This window comes from Leptopilina heterotoma, unplaced genomic scaffold (assembly GCF_015476425.1).
Source record: "Leptopilina heterotoma isolate Lh14 unplaced genomic scaffold, ASM1547642v1 Lhet_115, whole genome shotgun sequence".
NCBI classification, from domain to species: Eukaryota; Metazoa; Arthropoda; class Insecta; order Hymenoptera; family Figitidae; genus Leptopilina; species Leptopilina heterotoma.
The window spans coordinates 580,425-596,903 of record NW_025110834.1 but is presented as its reverse complement, the minus strand read 5'-3'; the positions used below and the strand labels follow the sequence as shown (position 1 = coordinate 596,903).

The following is a 16,479-nucleotide window of genomic DNA, read 5'->3' as shown; positions in this document are numbered from 1 at the left end:
TTCAAAATTTCAATTACATATCTTTAAAAGTAGTAAAACTCTTTTTCAAAATTCAATTATTTCCAAAAATTTTAATAAAATTCTTAACAAAATTTCAATTATTTTCAAGAATTTTCCAAAAGAATTCAATTACAATTTAAAAAATTTTTTGATAAAATTCTACACAAACATTTAATTTTTTTCATAAATACTTAATAAAAATTTTATAGAAATTCATTTATTTACAACTTTTTTTTATAAATTTCTTAGCAATAATTCAATTATTTTCATAAATAATAAAACTCATTGTAGAATTTCAGTTATTTTTTATATAATTTCAATCGAATTCCTCGAAAATAGTAATTATTCTTAAATATTTTATTCAAATTCGTCGGAAGAATTCAATTATTTAAAAATTTGTTGATAAAATTCTTAATGAGAATTCAATTATTCAATAATTATTTATTTTTGTATCTACTTAAATAATTGAATTCCCATAGAATTATGTAATAAAAATTTATTTAAAAATTAATTCCAATTGAAATTTTAGATTATGTTCAAAATTAAAAAAAATTCTCTTCATAAATTATCTTTATAAATAATAAAACTCTTCTTCGAAATTTAATTATTCACAAAAATTTATAAAAATTCCTGACAAAATTTCAATTATTTTCAAGAATTTTCCAAAGGAATTCAATTATTTAAAAAATCGAAGAATTTCAATTATTTTTAATAGGGGAACATAGTCGAGGTCGGCCCACTTTTTGACTTTTGTTTATAACTTTTTTTAAAAAATGAATTTGGACAATTGAAGTATATGGTTGGAAAGTCCTGTTTAATAGGAACATCTTTTCTGTATAAAGTAAATTGATTGGTTTTAAAATGAAAAAGTTATAAAGATTTAAAAAAAAAAATTTGTAGTCCAGGTTGGTCCTTACAGTCAAGGTCGGCCATGTTTAAAATTCAAAGGTCATTAATCGTTAAAAAATGAAATAACATGTTTGGAGTTACGGAAAATTGATTCTTTATTGTTTACAGCTTGTAACTTAATGAAATAACAAAATAATAACAATAAACAATATAAAAAATAAATATAAATAAAAAAAAATTTTGCACTGCAATATTAATAAAATTAAATAAAAATATTAATAAGATGATCAATTATATTATGAGTTATATAGAATATTGCAGTTTTTGCAAATGAAGTCGCTCGTCCTCATCTTTGCGCATTTTAAACACATAGTGGCCGACCTTGACAGTAAGTAACATTACCGAATTGTTGTAACCATAAGGAAATACGTTTCGGGATTCGATTTTTCACTTTGATTTTCTTTCAACCATGAGTCCCACAAAATTTCTGCATGCTTGCCTTGACGATTCAATTTTTTTTTATCTTTTATTAATGATTTTTCACATGATGCACAAAACTTTTTTGAGCTTTTTTTGTACCGACGTCACAGAAAACACAATTTTCGATTCTCCGAAAATGTAATTAAACAAAAAGTTAGGTTTCACTAAGACAAGCTTCGACAAGTATGCGCGTAGGTGGCGCTAGTGAACTTGACAAAAAAATGCGAGTGGCCTACCTAGACAGTGGTCCAACCTCGACGATACTCCCCTACTATTTTCAATTAATTAATTGAAAAATTCAATTATTTTCACGAAAATAGTTTTCAACAACAATTCAATTATTTAAAATAAAATTTTCATAATATTTATTATATATTTCGAAAAAATTAATTATTTAAAACTTTGTTTATAAAATTCTTATGAACAATTCAATTATTTTAATCATAAATAATAACTTTCTTTGGAAGAATCCAATTCGTTTTATAAATACTAAAGTTTTTTGTTAAAATTCAATTATTTCCAACAAAATTATAATAAAATTTCACGAAAGAATTCAATTATTTTCTAAAATTTTAATAAATCCTTCGAAACAATTCAATTTTTTTAAAATTTTTCAAAAGAATACAATTTTTTTTCTATATTTTCATAAAATTTCATGAATGAAATAAATTATTTTAGAAAATTGCAATAAAATTCTTCGAAAGAATTCAATTATTTTCATAAATAATAGGTAAAATTCTTCTCAGGAATTCAATTATTTTTGAAAATTTTAATAAAATTCTTATAGCAACTACTTATCTATTATTTTTAATACAATTTCAATCGAATTCTACGAAAAATGTAATTATTCTTAAACATTTTATTAAAATTCGTCGAAAGAATTCAATTATATTTAAAAATTTGTTGATAACATTTTTTATGAGAATTCAATTTTAAGAAATATTCAATTATTTAATAATTATTTATTTTTCTATCTATTTGAATAATTGAATTCTCGAAGAATTTTCTAATGAAAATTAATTTAAAAATGAATTTCAGTGAAAATTTTAGATAATAATTGAATTTTAAAAATGTTTCAGATTAAAATTTTTGAAAATTTGAATCTTTTAAAATTTTTACTAACAATTCTGTAAAATTATTAATGTTTTTGAAAAAGTTTTTGAATTTTTCTTAAAATGATTTGAAATTTTTTTTCTAATATATAGGGGAATGTAGTCAAGGTTGGCCTACTGTCTAGGTAGGCCACTCGCGTTTTTTTGTCAAGTTCACTAGCGCCACCTACGCGCATTTTTGTCGAAGCTTGTCTTAGTGAAACCTAACTTTTTGTTCAATTACATTTTCGGAAAATCGAAAATTGTGTTTTCTGTGACGTCGGTACAAAAAAAGCTCAAAAAAAGTTTTGTGCATAATGTGAAAAACCATTAATAAAAGATAAAAAACAAATTGAATCGTCAAGGCAAGTATGCAGAAAATTTGTGGGACTCATGGTTGAAAGGAAAACAAAGTAAAAAATCGAATCCCGAAACGTATTTCTTTATGGTTACAACAATTCGGTAATGTTACTTACTGTCAAGGTCGGCCACTATGTGTTTAAAATGCGCAAAGTTGAGGACGAGCTACTTCATTTGCAAAAACTGCAATTCTGTATAACTCATAATATAATTGATCATCTTATTAATATTTTTATTTAATTTTATTAATATTTTAGTGCAAAACTTTTTTTTATTTATATTTATTTTTGTATATTGTTTATTGTTATTATTTTGTTATTTCATTAAGTTACAAACTGTAAACAATAAAGAATCAATTTTCCGTAACTCCAAACATGTTATTTTATTTTTTAACGATTAATGCCCTTTGAATTTTAAACATGGCCGACCTTGACTGTAATGGCCAACCTGGACTACAAATTTTTTTTTTTTTAAATCTTTATAACTTTTTCATTTTTAAACCTGTCAATTTACTTTGTACAGAAAAAATGTTCCTATTAAACAGGACTTTCCAACCATATACTTCAATTGTCCAAATTCATTTTTAAAAAAAAGTTATAAACAAAAGTCAAAAAGGTGGCCGACCTAGACTATGTTCCCCTATATATTCAATTGAAGAATTTCCGAATGATCGAAATTTTGTAAAATTGAATTGTAAACAAATGGATTTGAAAAATCTCAAAATACTTTTTCAAAGATAATTAATTTGAAGTAGGGGAGAGTGGGGCAAGACGGGGTACCGGCCTTATTTAACAAACGAATTAACCAATCGCGATTATATTTTACATAATACTGCACCGAGACGATAGTTTCTTGTTTACAAAACCTAAAAGCCATGAGAACAAATCTTTTATCTGTTTTACTAAAAAAACTGTTTTTGACGATTTCCTTGTCATTTTTTCACATTTTTTAGGAGGTGTTTATTACTTAATAATAACAGTTAATGAACTGTATAAATTTTTTTCTAACTTTCAAGGGTTACAGAAGAAGGGAAGCATATGTTTTTTTTCTTTGTTGAATCGTAAATTGTAGTAATTAATCGTTTTATTCAATTTCGTAGGTGCGGGCAAGATGGGGTAGGAGAGAGTGGGGCAAGACGGGGTTCACAAATTAAGCAAAAAAAAGAGAAATAAGAGAAGTTAAGAAAACTACTAAAATCAAGACTGAATAAAATAAGAGTGACCAAAAAGAAAAAAGCTTGTCAGGTTAAATCATCAATTAGCGATGGTAAAGTGGAAAATACACCTTGTCTCTATAAATTGTAATGGTTATTATTTAGACTCAAATGAAGGCTGGGCTGCTTTTTTTGTCTGCGGCCAATGGGCTCACTGCAGTTATGCATGAAGATGAAGATGCAACCTTTACTTGTGAAATTTGTCGACATAAATAGGTTGCTTTCTTGAGTACCCCATCTTACCCCTACGGGTACCCCATCTTACCCGCCAGTGGGGCAAGATGGGGAGATTTGCAATTTTTTCAATATTATTAATTATAAGCTTTTTTAAGAAACAGATGGCCTTTGTACGGCTTTTTTACGAAAGACTGATTCCCAAAGATGATAATTAAAAATAATAATAAAGTATATATTCGATAATTTTCGTTTTTTTGCGTTTTAAACCTTAAGTACCCTGTCTTGCCCCACTCTCCCCTATAATTTTAATTCTTCCTACGAAGAAATTATATTTTTTAAATAGTTATTTAAAAATAAAGTTATTTATGTTTTCGAATAATTTAGAATTGAAATTGAATGATTATTTTTTTTTTTTGCAGGCATGCATCGATGATGATTTAGATATGGTGGAGTTTTTAGTTGAACAAGGCGCAGATATAAATCGTGGAGATAATGAGGGCTGGACACCTTTACATGCCACTGCCTCCTGCGGATTTATTTCAATTGCTAAGTAAGTAAAATAGAAAATAAAAGAATTAATAAAAAATTAAAAATTAGTAAAATAAAATAAAGAAAACACTTGTTTCAAAATGTACTATTGTACATTTCGAAACAAGTGTTCTTTACCAAATACAACTAAAACTCGTTCTAAAAATTGCACAATTAGACGAATGCGATAGATCTTGATTATTTTATAATCTTGATCGTCGGACAAGAATATCGGCATTGTTCGGATATTTGAGTTTGATTCTGTCGTTTAGAAGTCAGACCTATACAAAGTGAGAAATCACGACATTTTTATCACTGTGTTACGAAAAATATATTTTTTTTTCATAAACTATAATTGAAAGAAAATCTGTGTAAGGGGTGAATTAAAGTGGATTGATACTTTAATGTACTTAAATTCTTTTCAGATACTTAATTGAACAAGGATGTAATCTCGCTGCAGTAAATAATGATGGCGAATTGGCTCTCGATATCGCAGAAAGCGATGAAATGGAAGATATGCTCCAACAGCATATTAATAAAGCAGGTAAAAGTCTTTGAATTTCTCTTTAAAAAGTACTTGTAAGTGTATAATATCATTTAAAAAATCTTTAAAAGATTTGTTATTTAGTTGTTGCATAACAGCAATTCCGTGGAAAAGTTAATCTTCTGAACGGAAAGCAAATACTTTTAGGTTCTTTTTATGATCACTTAACTTTGAATAAAAGATGCTTTTTTACTTTCTTGAAATAAAAAACCATTTTTATTGGTTTTTTTAATACAATAAAGGCTTGAACATCATTACATTGAATTAGGAATTAACTCTCGTTATGTATTTCTACTTAAAGAATAACAAACATAATCAAAAAGTTTTGGCTTCTTATGTCTTTTTCTTCGTGCCGCGTCATATATTATTCTCAAAAACTTGGAAAGGTTCAAATGGTCGAAAATGAAATAGTTTCAAGTGTCATCTATAAGAATCATTAAACAGTTGAAACGCCATTTGATATTATGTATTGGCGGTAATTTTCTGCAAATACAGCTTGGCGCCAAAACCAAAGTAGGGACATTGTGCTGAATGATATCCATTTACCTTAAATACTTTTTGTTAAAATTAAAATCTTTTAACACCCAAAATTAAAGTAACTTATTTGAAAAAAATAAATAAAAACAGAGTGTTATTATTATAACATTGTTAAAATCTTTAATGAGTTAAATAATCTTCTACCTGAGCAGAAATTAATAAAATAAATTGCAGGTATAGACTGCGATCAAGCTAGAAGTGAAGAAGAGAGATCGATGCTAAATGATGCAAAAGCTTGGAGATCCGGAGCTTTTGGTAAAGATACAGTACATCCTAGAACAGGAGCAACTGCATTGCACGTGGCTGCTGCCAAGGGCTACATAAACGTCATGAAGTTAGTATTCATTTTTTAATGCAAACTGACGATCACGTTTTCTGAAAAACCTCACACAAAGTAAAACTTCCGGTACCCAAACGAGTTCTTGAACGTACAATCATACCGGTTCTACATAACACATTTAACACACAATAACCGGAAAAATAAGACTAATTTAAATATTAGAGAAATAAACCTTACCAACAAGTAAAGCTACTCAAGTGTCAGTGACCGATTTGGCTGAAACTTGGCACATGCGTTTTTTAATTTAGGAGTGCAGGGTTGGATTAATTAAATGCTGATTTAAATGATTGTGAAGACAGCCTCTAAGCTAATAAAGTTTGTTAGACACGTTCTTATTGTATTACTGACATGTGAATTGTACACAAAAATTCCAGTAACACTCACAGAAATGATCTATTAAAAATAAAACTAATTTCCTTTTGAATCATGTCCTTTAATCGATTGGGGTACAGTTTTTCTAAAACGTATTTTCTAATTTTTTATTTTCCAAACATTTTTTTTCTAATGAATTTCTAAGAAACTTTTTTCTAATGAAGAGGATTTTCTAATTTTCTTTCTTCTAATAAAGGTCATTTTCTAAAAATTTCTTTTTCTAATAGAAGTAATGTTCAAAAAAATCTTTTTTAACAATACTTGAAATTTTGTTAAAAAATTATACTCAATAAAAAATAGAAATTATGCAATTTTAACAAAATTTTAAAATCGTAATTAACAAATAGAAATGATAAGAATTATTTTTCCTAAAGGTATTTAAAATTTTTTCAAAAAATGTTTTATAAATAAATTAATTTTGGAAATTTTGGTATAAAAAAATGATGCAAATTATTTTTTTTTTTAAATGAACAGAATTTTGTTAACAAATTGTGATAAGAAATAGTAATTTTATAAAAAATTGTCTACTTTTAAAAAAGAAACTTATAATTTTGTAAATAAAATTGTAATTGAGAAACAGAAAATATGCAAAAAAATAGTTTCTATTTCTTAATCTTAATTTTTTAACAATTTTCTAACTTGTATCAAAATTATGGAATTTTACAAAGTTTATGAATATTAGAAATCATTACTTTTTAGAAAAACTTTTTTTTAGAAATCAAAACTTGTTAGAAAAACGTTTTTTAGAAAGCAGATTTTATTAGAAATTGCTTTTTTTAGACAAAAAGGATTAGAAAATATTTTTTAGAAAAAGTGACCACCTACCCCTTTAATCGTTAGCAGAAATAGTTTTATTGTAAAAGGAATCTTTTAAATATAAAAATATTAGAAGTTTATTGGAAAAAAGAAAAACGTTTGAATAGTAACTGATTTCATTTGATTTTTAAATGAAATCTTTTTAACCCGAAAGGATAGTCATTTCCCGTGATTTGACGTTCGTATGTCAAACACTTCTTAAATAAATTTTTTTGCAGAGATTCAATTTTTATTATTTTATTCTTGAAAATTTTATTAAAATTCGTCGAAAAAATTCAATTATTTAAAAATTTGTTAATAAAATTCTGTATGAGAATTTAATTTCTGAAAAACATTCATTTATTCAATTTCTTATTATTTATTATTATTTATTTGTATTTTAATAATTGAATTCTCGTAGAATTTTATAATAAAAATTGATTTAAAATAGAATTTCAGATGAAATTTTAAATGACAATTGAATATTAAAAGTTTTTTATCATGAATTTTTAAAAATAATTGTATTTTGAAAAGGTTTCAAATTAAAATCTTTGAAAATTTGAATTTTTCATACTTTTAACTGACAATTTTGTAGAATTAATTTTTTTATAAAGTTTAATAGAATTTGTTTAAAATTATTTAAAGTTTTTATTTTCTAATATTTAATTGAAGAATTTCCGAATAATCGAAATTTCGTAAAATAGAGTTGTAAACAAATGGATTTAAACATTCTTAAGGAAGTTTTGCAAAAAGTATTAAAAATAATTAATAATTGAATTCTTTCAAAGAATTTTAAAAAACTTTTTGAAAATAATTACTTTTTTCGAAGAATTTACTTAAAATTGTATTAAAAACTAATTGAAATCCTGTGAAGAGTTTTATTATTTAGAAGAATAATTGAATTCTTGCTACGTATTTTTATTACATTTTTTTAAATAATTCAAATCCTGTAAAGAATTTTATTATTTATGAAAATAATTGAATTCTTGTAACGAATTTTATTACTTTTTTTAATATTTGAATTTTAGGGAAAAATTTCATTATTTGTGAAATGTAATTGAATTCTTGCAAAAAATTTTTGAAAATAAATGCATTTTTCGAAGAATTTATTTTAAATTTTATAAAAAATAATTTAAATCCTATGAAAAATTTTATTATTTATGAAGATAATGATTTTTACTGAGTTGTTGCAAAATGGGTTATATATGACTGCGTGACTTGTTAATAATTTTAAAAGATTATTTAAAAGACTGTAAAACATATTTAGCGACATAAATCCTCAGAATATAATCAAATTGTATTAAAGAATCTTATATATGATTTACTGCATTTTTTAAATCATCGAGCATCCAGCTTTTTTATTAATATTTTTATTAATATAATAAAATTTTTTCAGCATTTTATTGCAAGCTCGATGTGACGTGAACGCCCAGGATTATGACGGATGGACGCCTTTGCATGGAGCAGCACATTGGGGCCAATTAGAAGCTTGTAAACTCCTTGTAGAAAATTTCTGTGATATGGATATTAAGAATTATGCTGTATGTTTCATTATTTTAACCTTATTATTTTATAAGTTTAAAGCATTGTTAAATGTTTTTTTATGTGAGGCTTTTTATTTCAAACCGTTTCAACAAAAAAAGACACGATGATTTTTTCTGTTTCATTCACTATTCAGATTTTAGTGTTTGAAAATTAAATCGTTGGTATTATGTTATTAGGCTATAACTTATTAGTAATTCCTTCTTATAGAATAAAAAGACTCTTACTTAAAACTTAAAATTCTTACTTACTTAAAACTCTTTTTTATAAAATAAAATTACACTTAAAACTACTCGCGATCGTCTTTTGTTGTTGAAACGGTTTAAAATAGAATGCCGCAATTATTGTTTCTATATTTTACCCATTTTCTTTTTTTAGATACATATTATTATTTTTCATATTTAAATTTTTGATTCTTCATTTTTGACTAAATAAATCTCTAATTCATTAAAATCTTTTTTTTTTGTTCTACTCAGTTCGTGTTATTTCATCATTTAATGGTTTTTTTTTGTAATTAATTTAAATGTTCTTTTTTTATTGATCCAGGGTCAGACGGCATTTGACGTGGCTGACAGTGACATCCTGAAAGGTTTAGAAGAACTAAAGAAGAAGCAACAAATTTTATTTAAAGACCATCCTCAAATCATTAACAAGAAGCAACAGGCAATACCAAAGAAACGGTAAGTAGATATTATTACATATTTCACCAGATGTAATTTTCAATATTTTGGCATATTCTGGTATTTAATACAAAATGCATAATGATTTCTAAAAATATTCATTTTTAATATGAAAAATTTTCTTAATTGAAAAGGTACTAAAAAATTTACACATTAGCAGTCTACCAAAAATATTTTGAAAAAGTTAATAAGTACTTTTAAATATATGGGCATATCTCTGGAACCTTTAAATTTCATGTCCCTCGCATACATTTTGATAATTTCAATAACTTTTATTAATTAAAAACTAAATATTAAGTTTCAAAGTTTATTTCAAGATTTTTCACACACAAGAATGGATCCAACAAAATTAATTCTGAAAAAAGATAAGATACGAGAGAATAGAAAAAAGAAAAAAAAGGAAAAGAAAATTGGAAAGTTTACGAGGATCGAATTTAAATAGAAAAAAAAGTTTTTGAAAATTGTATGATAAACTTTATGAACTACAATTTTATATTTTTACAATTCAGTTTAATTAATTTAATTCTTTGATAATTCAATCGGTTGAAACTAATTCAGATTTTCACAAGCAATAATAATATAATTAATATAATAATCTAATATTAATTTCAATTTTAAAATTAATTGTAATTGTTGAAAAAATTTTTTTAAAAAATTTGATAATAGAATTCCTTCGAAAATTTTTTTTTTATTTAAGAAAATAATTGAATTCTCGTGAAGAATTATGTTAAAATTATTTATGATTCTAATTAAATTCTTTTTGAAGAATTTTTTTTTAACTTTATTTTTTAAATAATGGAGTTTTTTTAATAATTTTTAAAATATTTCAATTTTATTAACGATTTCTTTCAAGTTTTTAAAATAATCGTGTTTGTTAATAATTGAAATTAAACATTTAATTATTGAATTTTATTAAAATTTTTACAAAATAATTGAATTCTTTTGAAAAATTTTATAACAAATTAAGAAAAAAATTGAATTCTTTCGTGAAATTTTTTTGAAAATAATTGAATTTTTGCAAAGAATTTTACGATTTACAAATATAATTTAAATTATTTCGAAGAATTTATTGAAATTTTAGAAAATAATTATTGAATTCTTTTGAAATTTTTTATAATGAATTAAGAAAATAATTGAAATATTTTATATCGAATTAAGAAAAAAATTGAATTCTTTCGTAAAATTTTTTAGAAAATAATTGAATTCTTTTGAAATATTTTATATCGAATTAAGATAAAAAATTGAATGCTTTCGTGAACTTTTTTTTGAAAATAATTGAATTTTTGCAAAGATGTTTACCATTTAAAAAAATAATTGAATTGTTGCGAAGGATTTTATTAAAATTTTAGAAAATAATTGTATTCGTTTGTGAAATGTTATTAAAATTTTATTTAAAAATAATTGAATTTTTGCAAAAAAATTTACTATTTATAAAAAGTAATTTGAATTCTTACGAAGAATGTTATTATTTATGAAAATAATTGAATTCATGCGAAGAATTTTATTAAAATTTCTGAAATCAATAAACAAGAATAATTAATTAGTAAATTAGTTAATAATCTGTTCGCAGTTTGAATTTAGTTGTTGTTGCTGTTTTGTTTCCTAACTTTTCAAATATTTTCAATTTTAAAATTAATGTATTGAAAATCATTGAAATCTTGCAAAGAATTTTATCAAAAAATTTGAGAATAATTGAATTCCTTCGAAGAATTTTACTGTTCATGAAAATAATTGAAATCTTGCGAAGAATTTTATTAAATTTTTTTGAAAATCCTAATTAAATTCTTTTGAAAAATTTCTTACAATTTTTTTTTTAAATGGATTTTCTTTATTAATTAAACATTTGTTTTTAATTAAAAATTTTGAAAGTAATTGAATTTTATGAAGAATTTGTTTCAAGTTTTTAAAATAATCGATTTTCTTAAATAATTGAAATAAAACATTTAATTATTGAATTTTATTAAAATTTTTGCAAAATAATTAAATTCTTCTCAGAATATTATCTTTGAAAGTGAACAGAATTTGAAAGTTTGGTTCTTAAAGTTTATGTAAACAAAGTTTCAATACTGTAAAAAAAAAAGTAAACATTTTTTTCTTATTGAAAAGTTAAAGATTCTAGGGATGTGCCCCTATTAGAAATCATTATGCATTTTTGTTATCCCATAACATGCAAAAATATTTTCTAAAAGTATTTAAAGTTTTTTTAAAAAACTCGAAATTTGACATTATTTTTAAGATTGCAAACATTTATTTAAATTTCAACAGTTGATATTAATTGAATTGTTAATTTTTACAGTGTATCTACAAATAAAGAAAATACAGTGAGTGATCAGGAAGGTGTAGAAATTTATGAAGAAGAAACACCGAACAAAGTTAAGAAAGTTGAATTAGAAATTCAGTCTGATAAGGAGGAATCTAGTACGGGAACTAATAGTGAAGTCGGTAAGAAAATTTTTAATTTTATTAGAGTTTATTTTAGAAGTGCACTGAGAGTTTTGTAAACAAATTAGAAATAAAATTTTTCTCTGTGTCAATCAGTTTTTCTTCTAAAGTAGTGATAATTTTTGAAGAGTGAAAAATTTTAATACACTTTCTTATAATTAAAATAAAAAAAAATTCTTGTGATAATGCTGCATGGATTAGAGGAGGAGGATGAGATGGATACTGAAGCAAGCGAATGTGAAAGTGATTCTGAGACTAGCTCAGAATCACAAACTTCCACCTGCTCAGATCAATCTAATTCCAATCCGTCGAATAATTCTTATATTAATGACGATGGTGAGTTTGTGTTCCTATCAACTTTTTTTTTAAAAAAATGACCGTTTCTTTTATTCTTAGAAATTGTCTTCTTTTCCTTTCATTAAAATTTTTGTTTATTTATTATTAATATTCAAGCTTATGTTAAATTAAAATACCAAAATATATAGTTATTTATTTGCAAAAAGTTATTTTTTGGGAGTAATTTTAATTATTGTAAACATTTTTAAAAACCTTATAAACAATTTCTTGTTTATAGTTTTTATAAGTTAAGAATTTTTTGATTTGTTGGAAATAGATTCAAAATATGTTTTCATTACATATAGTAAGTCTAACTAATTTCCAAAGGATTTTGTGAAATAGAAGTTGTAGTTTTCCTTTTTGTTTTATAAGTATGTTAATTTATTTTTACTTCGTTTTATTCACATTTAGTTTTGGTAGTTCTCTATTTTCATACTTCGCACTCATCTACTAAAATTTACTATTTACTACTTTTTTCACGTTATGCTACTATTTGGGAACTTTTTTTAGATTTCAGCCACTAAAAGCTACTATTTCTGTTTTTTTTTTTTGAGAATTTTTCCACTACTTTAAATTCGCTAATACTAGAAATCAAAAAACTATTCTCAAACATTATGATCAAATTCTTTAAAACGATTCAATTATTTTCAAAAAATATTCGAAATTCAATTATTTTCATTTATAATAACATTTTTCATGGAAATTCAATTTTTTTTCAAAAAATTGTTGATAAAATTTTAAGCAAGAATTCAATTATTGTCCTAAATAATAAAACTCATCGAAAAAATTCAATTATTTTTAATACTATTTTCAATTAATTAATCGAAGAATTCAATTATTTCCACAAATAAAGTTTTCCACAAGAATTCAATTATTTAAAATAAAATTATCATAACATTCAATTATTTTTGAAAATTTTAATAAAATTCTTAGCAACTATTCAATTATTTTCATAAATCATAAAATTCAATGCAATATTAGAATTTTTCAAAGGAACTCAATTAACTTAAAATAGCATTTGAAAAAAATTTCGAAAAAATCAATTATTTAACAAAATTTTTGTACAATTCTCCACAATAATTCAATTACTTTCACTAATAATAACATTTTTCATGTAAATTCAATTTTTTGAATTCCAAGCATTTTTATGAAATTTTTTAATTTTTTTTATGAAATTCCAAGCAAGAATTCAATTACTTTCATAAATAATAAAACTCATCGAAAAATTTCAATTATTTTCAAAAATAACGAAATTTTTCACAGAAATTCAATTCTTTTTAAACATTTCAATAAAATTTTTCGCAATAATTCAATTATTTTCATAAATAATCAAATTCTTCTCAGGAATTCAATTATTTTTGAAAATTTCAATAAAATTTTTAGCAACTATTCAATTATTTTTAATACATTAATTGTCAAGAAATTTATCAATCCTCCAAGTCAAATATTAAACAAATATTAAAACTCAATTTTACGTTTCGACAGCCCTGCTGTCCTCATCGGAAAACGCAAATTAATTTAGATTTTGTGCGAACAACACAACCGGTTTAAGTTGACTATTTTTAATACAATTTTACAGGAATTGCTCAAAAAAATCTTAAAAATTTAATTTCAATTCCTCGAAAAAATCAATTATTTAATAAAGTTTTTTTTATATTCTTCGGAAGAATTCAATTATTTACAAAAATATTAGAATTTTTCACAGGAATTCAATTATTTAAAAATATTTTGATAAAATTGTTCGAAAAGAATCAATTATTTTTAATGCAATTTTCATTAAATTTTTTTGAAATAATTCAATTATTCTTTTAAATTTTAATAACATTCTTCCCAAGAATTCAATTATTTACATAAATAATTTTCCGAAAAAATTCAATTATTTTGATAAATAACAAAATTATTTACAGAAATTCAATAATTTTAAGACATTTTCATAAAATTCTTTTCAAAATTCAATTATTTTTAAAAGCAATACATTTGTTTTAAATTCAATTATTTTAAAAAATTCTAATAAAATCGTATTTAATTATTTTCATAAAAAATAAAATTCTTAGCCATTATTCAATTATTTTTATAAATATTACAATTTTTCACAGGAATTCAATTATTTTTAATATAATGTTACAGGAATTGCTAAAAAAATGTAATTATTATTAAAAAAAAACTTATTTCAATTCTTCCAAAAAATCAATTATTTAAAAAAAATTTTTTTGAATTCTTTGAAAGAATTCAATTATTTTCAAAAATATTACAATTTTTCACAAGAATTCAATTACTTTCAAATATTTTAATAAAATTGTTGGAAAGAAATCAATTATTTTAAATACAATTTTATAATTACATTTTTTTGAAAGAATTCAATTCTTATTTTTTATTTAGATTTTAATAAAATTCTTCCCAAGAATTCAATTATTTACATAAATAATTCATTGAATGAATTCAATTATGTTGATAAATATCCAAATTATTCCCGAAAATTCAATTATTGTCAAAAATTTTAATTGAATTCATAGTAAAACTTAATTATTTTTAAAAACTTTTCTTCAATTTAATGATTTTCAATATCTACTATTTTCATAAAATTTACAAACAGAATTCAATTATTAAAAAAATTTTTTTGTAAAAATCTTCGTAAGAATTCAATTCTTTTCGTGAATAAAAATTTCTCAGGAATTCAATTATTGTTGAAAATTATAATAGAATTCTTTGCAACTATTAAATTATTTTCATAAATAACAATATTCATCACAAGATTTCAATTATTGTTAAAAGTAATAAACTTTTTCTTGGAAATTCAATTATTTAAAAAAATTCTAATAAAATCTTTCGCAAGAATTCAATTATTTTCATAAAAAATAAAATGCTCTTCAGAAATTTAATTATTTTCAAAAAAATTTAATAAGATACCACTGAGACATTCAATTATTCTCTAAAATTTTAATAGCATTATTTGTAAAATTTAATTATGTTTAAAAACTTTTCGCAATTCAATGATTTTCAATATCTACTATTTTCATAAAATTTTCAAACCGAATTCAATTATTTAAAATTTTTTTGTAAAACTTTTCGTAAGAATTCAATTATTTAAATTAGAATTTGCATAAAATTAGTCGAAAGAAATCGATTATTTAAAAATTGAAATTTAAAATAATAATTATAATAACTTGAATTTATAAATTTGAAAGATACTTTTTGTTATTTTTTTAAAATTAATTATCGAGTGCGAAGTCTGTATTTTGTAATAATTTGCAGTGTTTATGTTTTTTTAAGTGAGAAGTTCTTTGTCAGATTTTCGATTTTTTATATTGCATTTTTAGTATCGATACAAGAATTTCGTTCAATCAATTTTTAAACTAAAAAAAAGAGAATTTTCGTGTTTTTGGTAATTTGATGTTTACTTTTTCAGAGAAAAAGAATAGAGTGAATAGAGATGAAACAGCTTCACATAGTCCAACACCTTCCATAGAGAGCAACAAAGTTCCTAATCAGGTAGATAAAAACGTATCTTTTTTTTGTTTTTTAAACAGTTGTAATTTTTGTTTGTTTCTTTAATTTTTTTATTATTTCAAGGCTTCAATCATGCCAAGTAAACAAGAGACTGAGAATAACGATGAAGGTTCCATTCCTTCGTGGAGACGTTCTGGATCTTTTAGAAATAGAAATCAAGATTCAGAACCTGTTAATTCTTTATCTTCTAGTAAGTATCAATTTCAAAACTTTTTTCTAGTACGTGCAATTATTTTACGTGCTTTACTTTAAATAAAGAAAAATTAATAAATAAAAAAAAATATATAAAAATAAAAATGAATAAATTTTTATTAATGATAATGATTTTTTGTAGAAATAGAAGAGAAGGAAAAGTCTATAAAATCGTCACAATCACCAGTAAAAATGAGAGAAGAACCTGAGGTGGTTTTGAGAAGAACCCACAGTTTCGAAACTGATGAAAAGTGAGTGTTTTTTTTAAATAAATTTCAAAAATTTAGCTTTTTTGTCATCTGATGCTTATAAAAAAAGCATTAAAAATAGCTTAGTGTTATTAGTTGTTTTCATGTTCCAAAGCTGCATTAAACAATTTCAAGCGCAAGACTTCATTCATCATCACTATAACATTAACCCTCCGAAGTTTTGATACTTGAATTAATTTCATTTATTCAGTTTAACGCTTTTACTAAATTGCAATTTTTTAAACT

The 16,479-nt window shown here is 23.0% G+C and overlaps 1 protein-coding gene across 3 annotated transcripts in view; it reads left to right on the top strand.

Annotated features, from left to right (window-relative positions):
* LOC122509026 (protein phosphatase 1 regulatory subunit 12A) overlaps positions 1-16,479 on the top strand; it is an 88,036-nt gene that overhangs the window by 12,232 nt on the left and 59,325 nt on the right. For all 3 annotated transcript variants that reach the window (XM_043622778.1, XM_043622770.1, XM_043622787.1), the window contains exons 2-10: positions 4,590-4,720; positions 5,124-5,242; positions 5,954-6,113; positions 8,683-8,827; positions 9,375-9,508; positions 11,805-11,950; positions 15,693-15,775; positions 15,857-15,983; positions 16,128-16,236. In XM_043622778.1, coding sequence (XP_043478713.1) covers positions 4,590-4,720; positions 5,124-5,242; positions 5,954-6,113; positions 8,683-8,827; positions 9,375-9,508; positions 11,805-11,950; positions 15,693-15,775; positions 15,857-15,983; positions 16,128-16,236 — 1,154 coding nt within the window. The remainder of the gene's footprint in view (positions 1-4,589; positions 4,721-5,123; positions 5,243-5,953; positions 6,114-8,682; positions 8,828-9,374; positions 9,509-11,804; positions 11,951-15,692; positions 15,776-15,856; positions 15,984-16,127; positions 16,237-16,479) is intronic.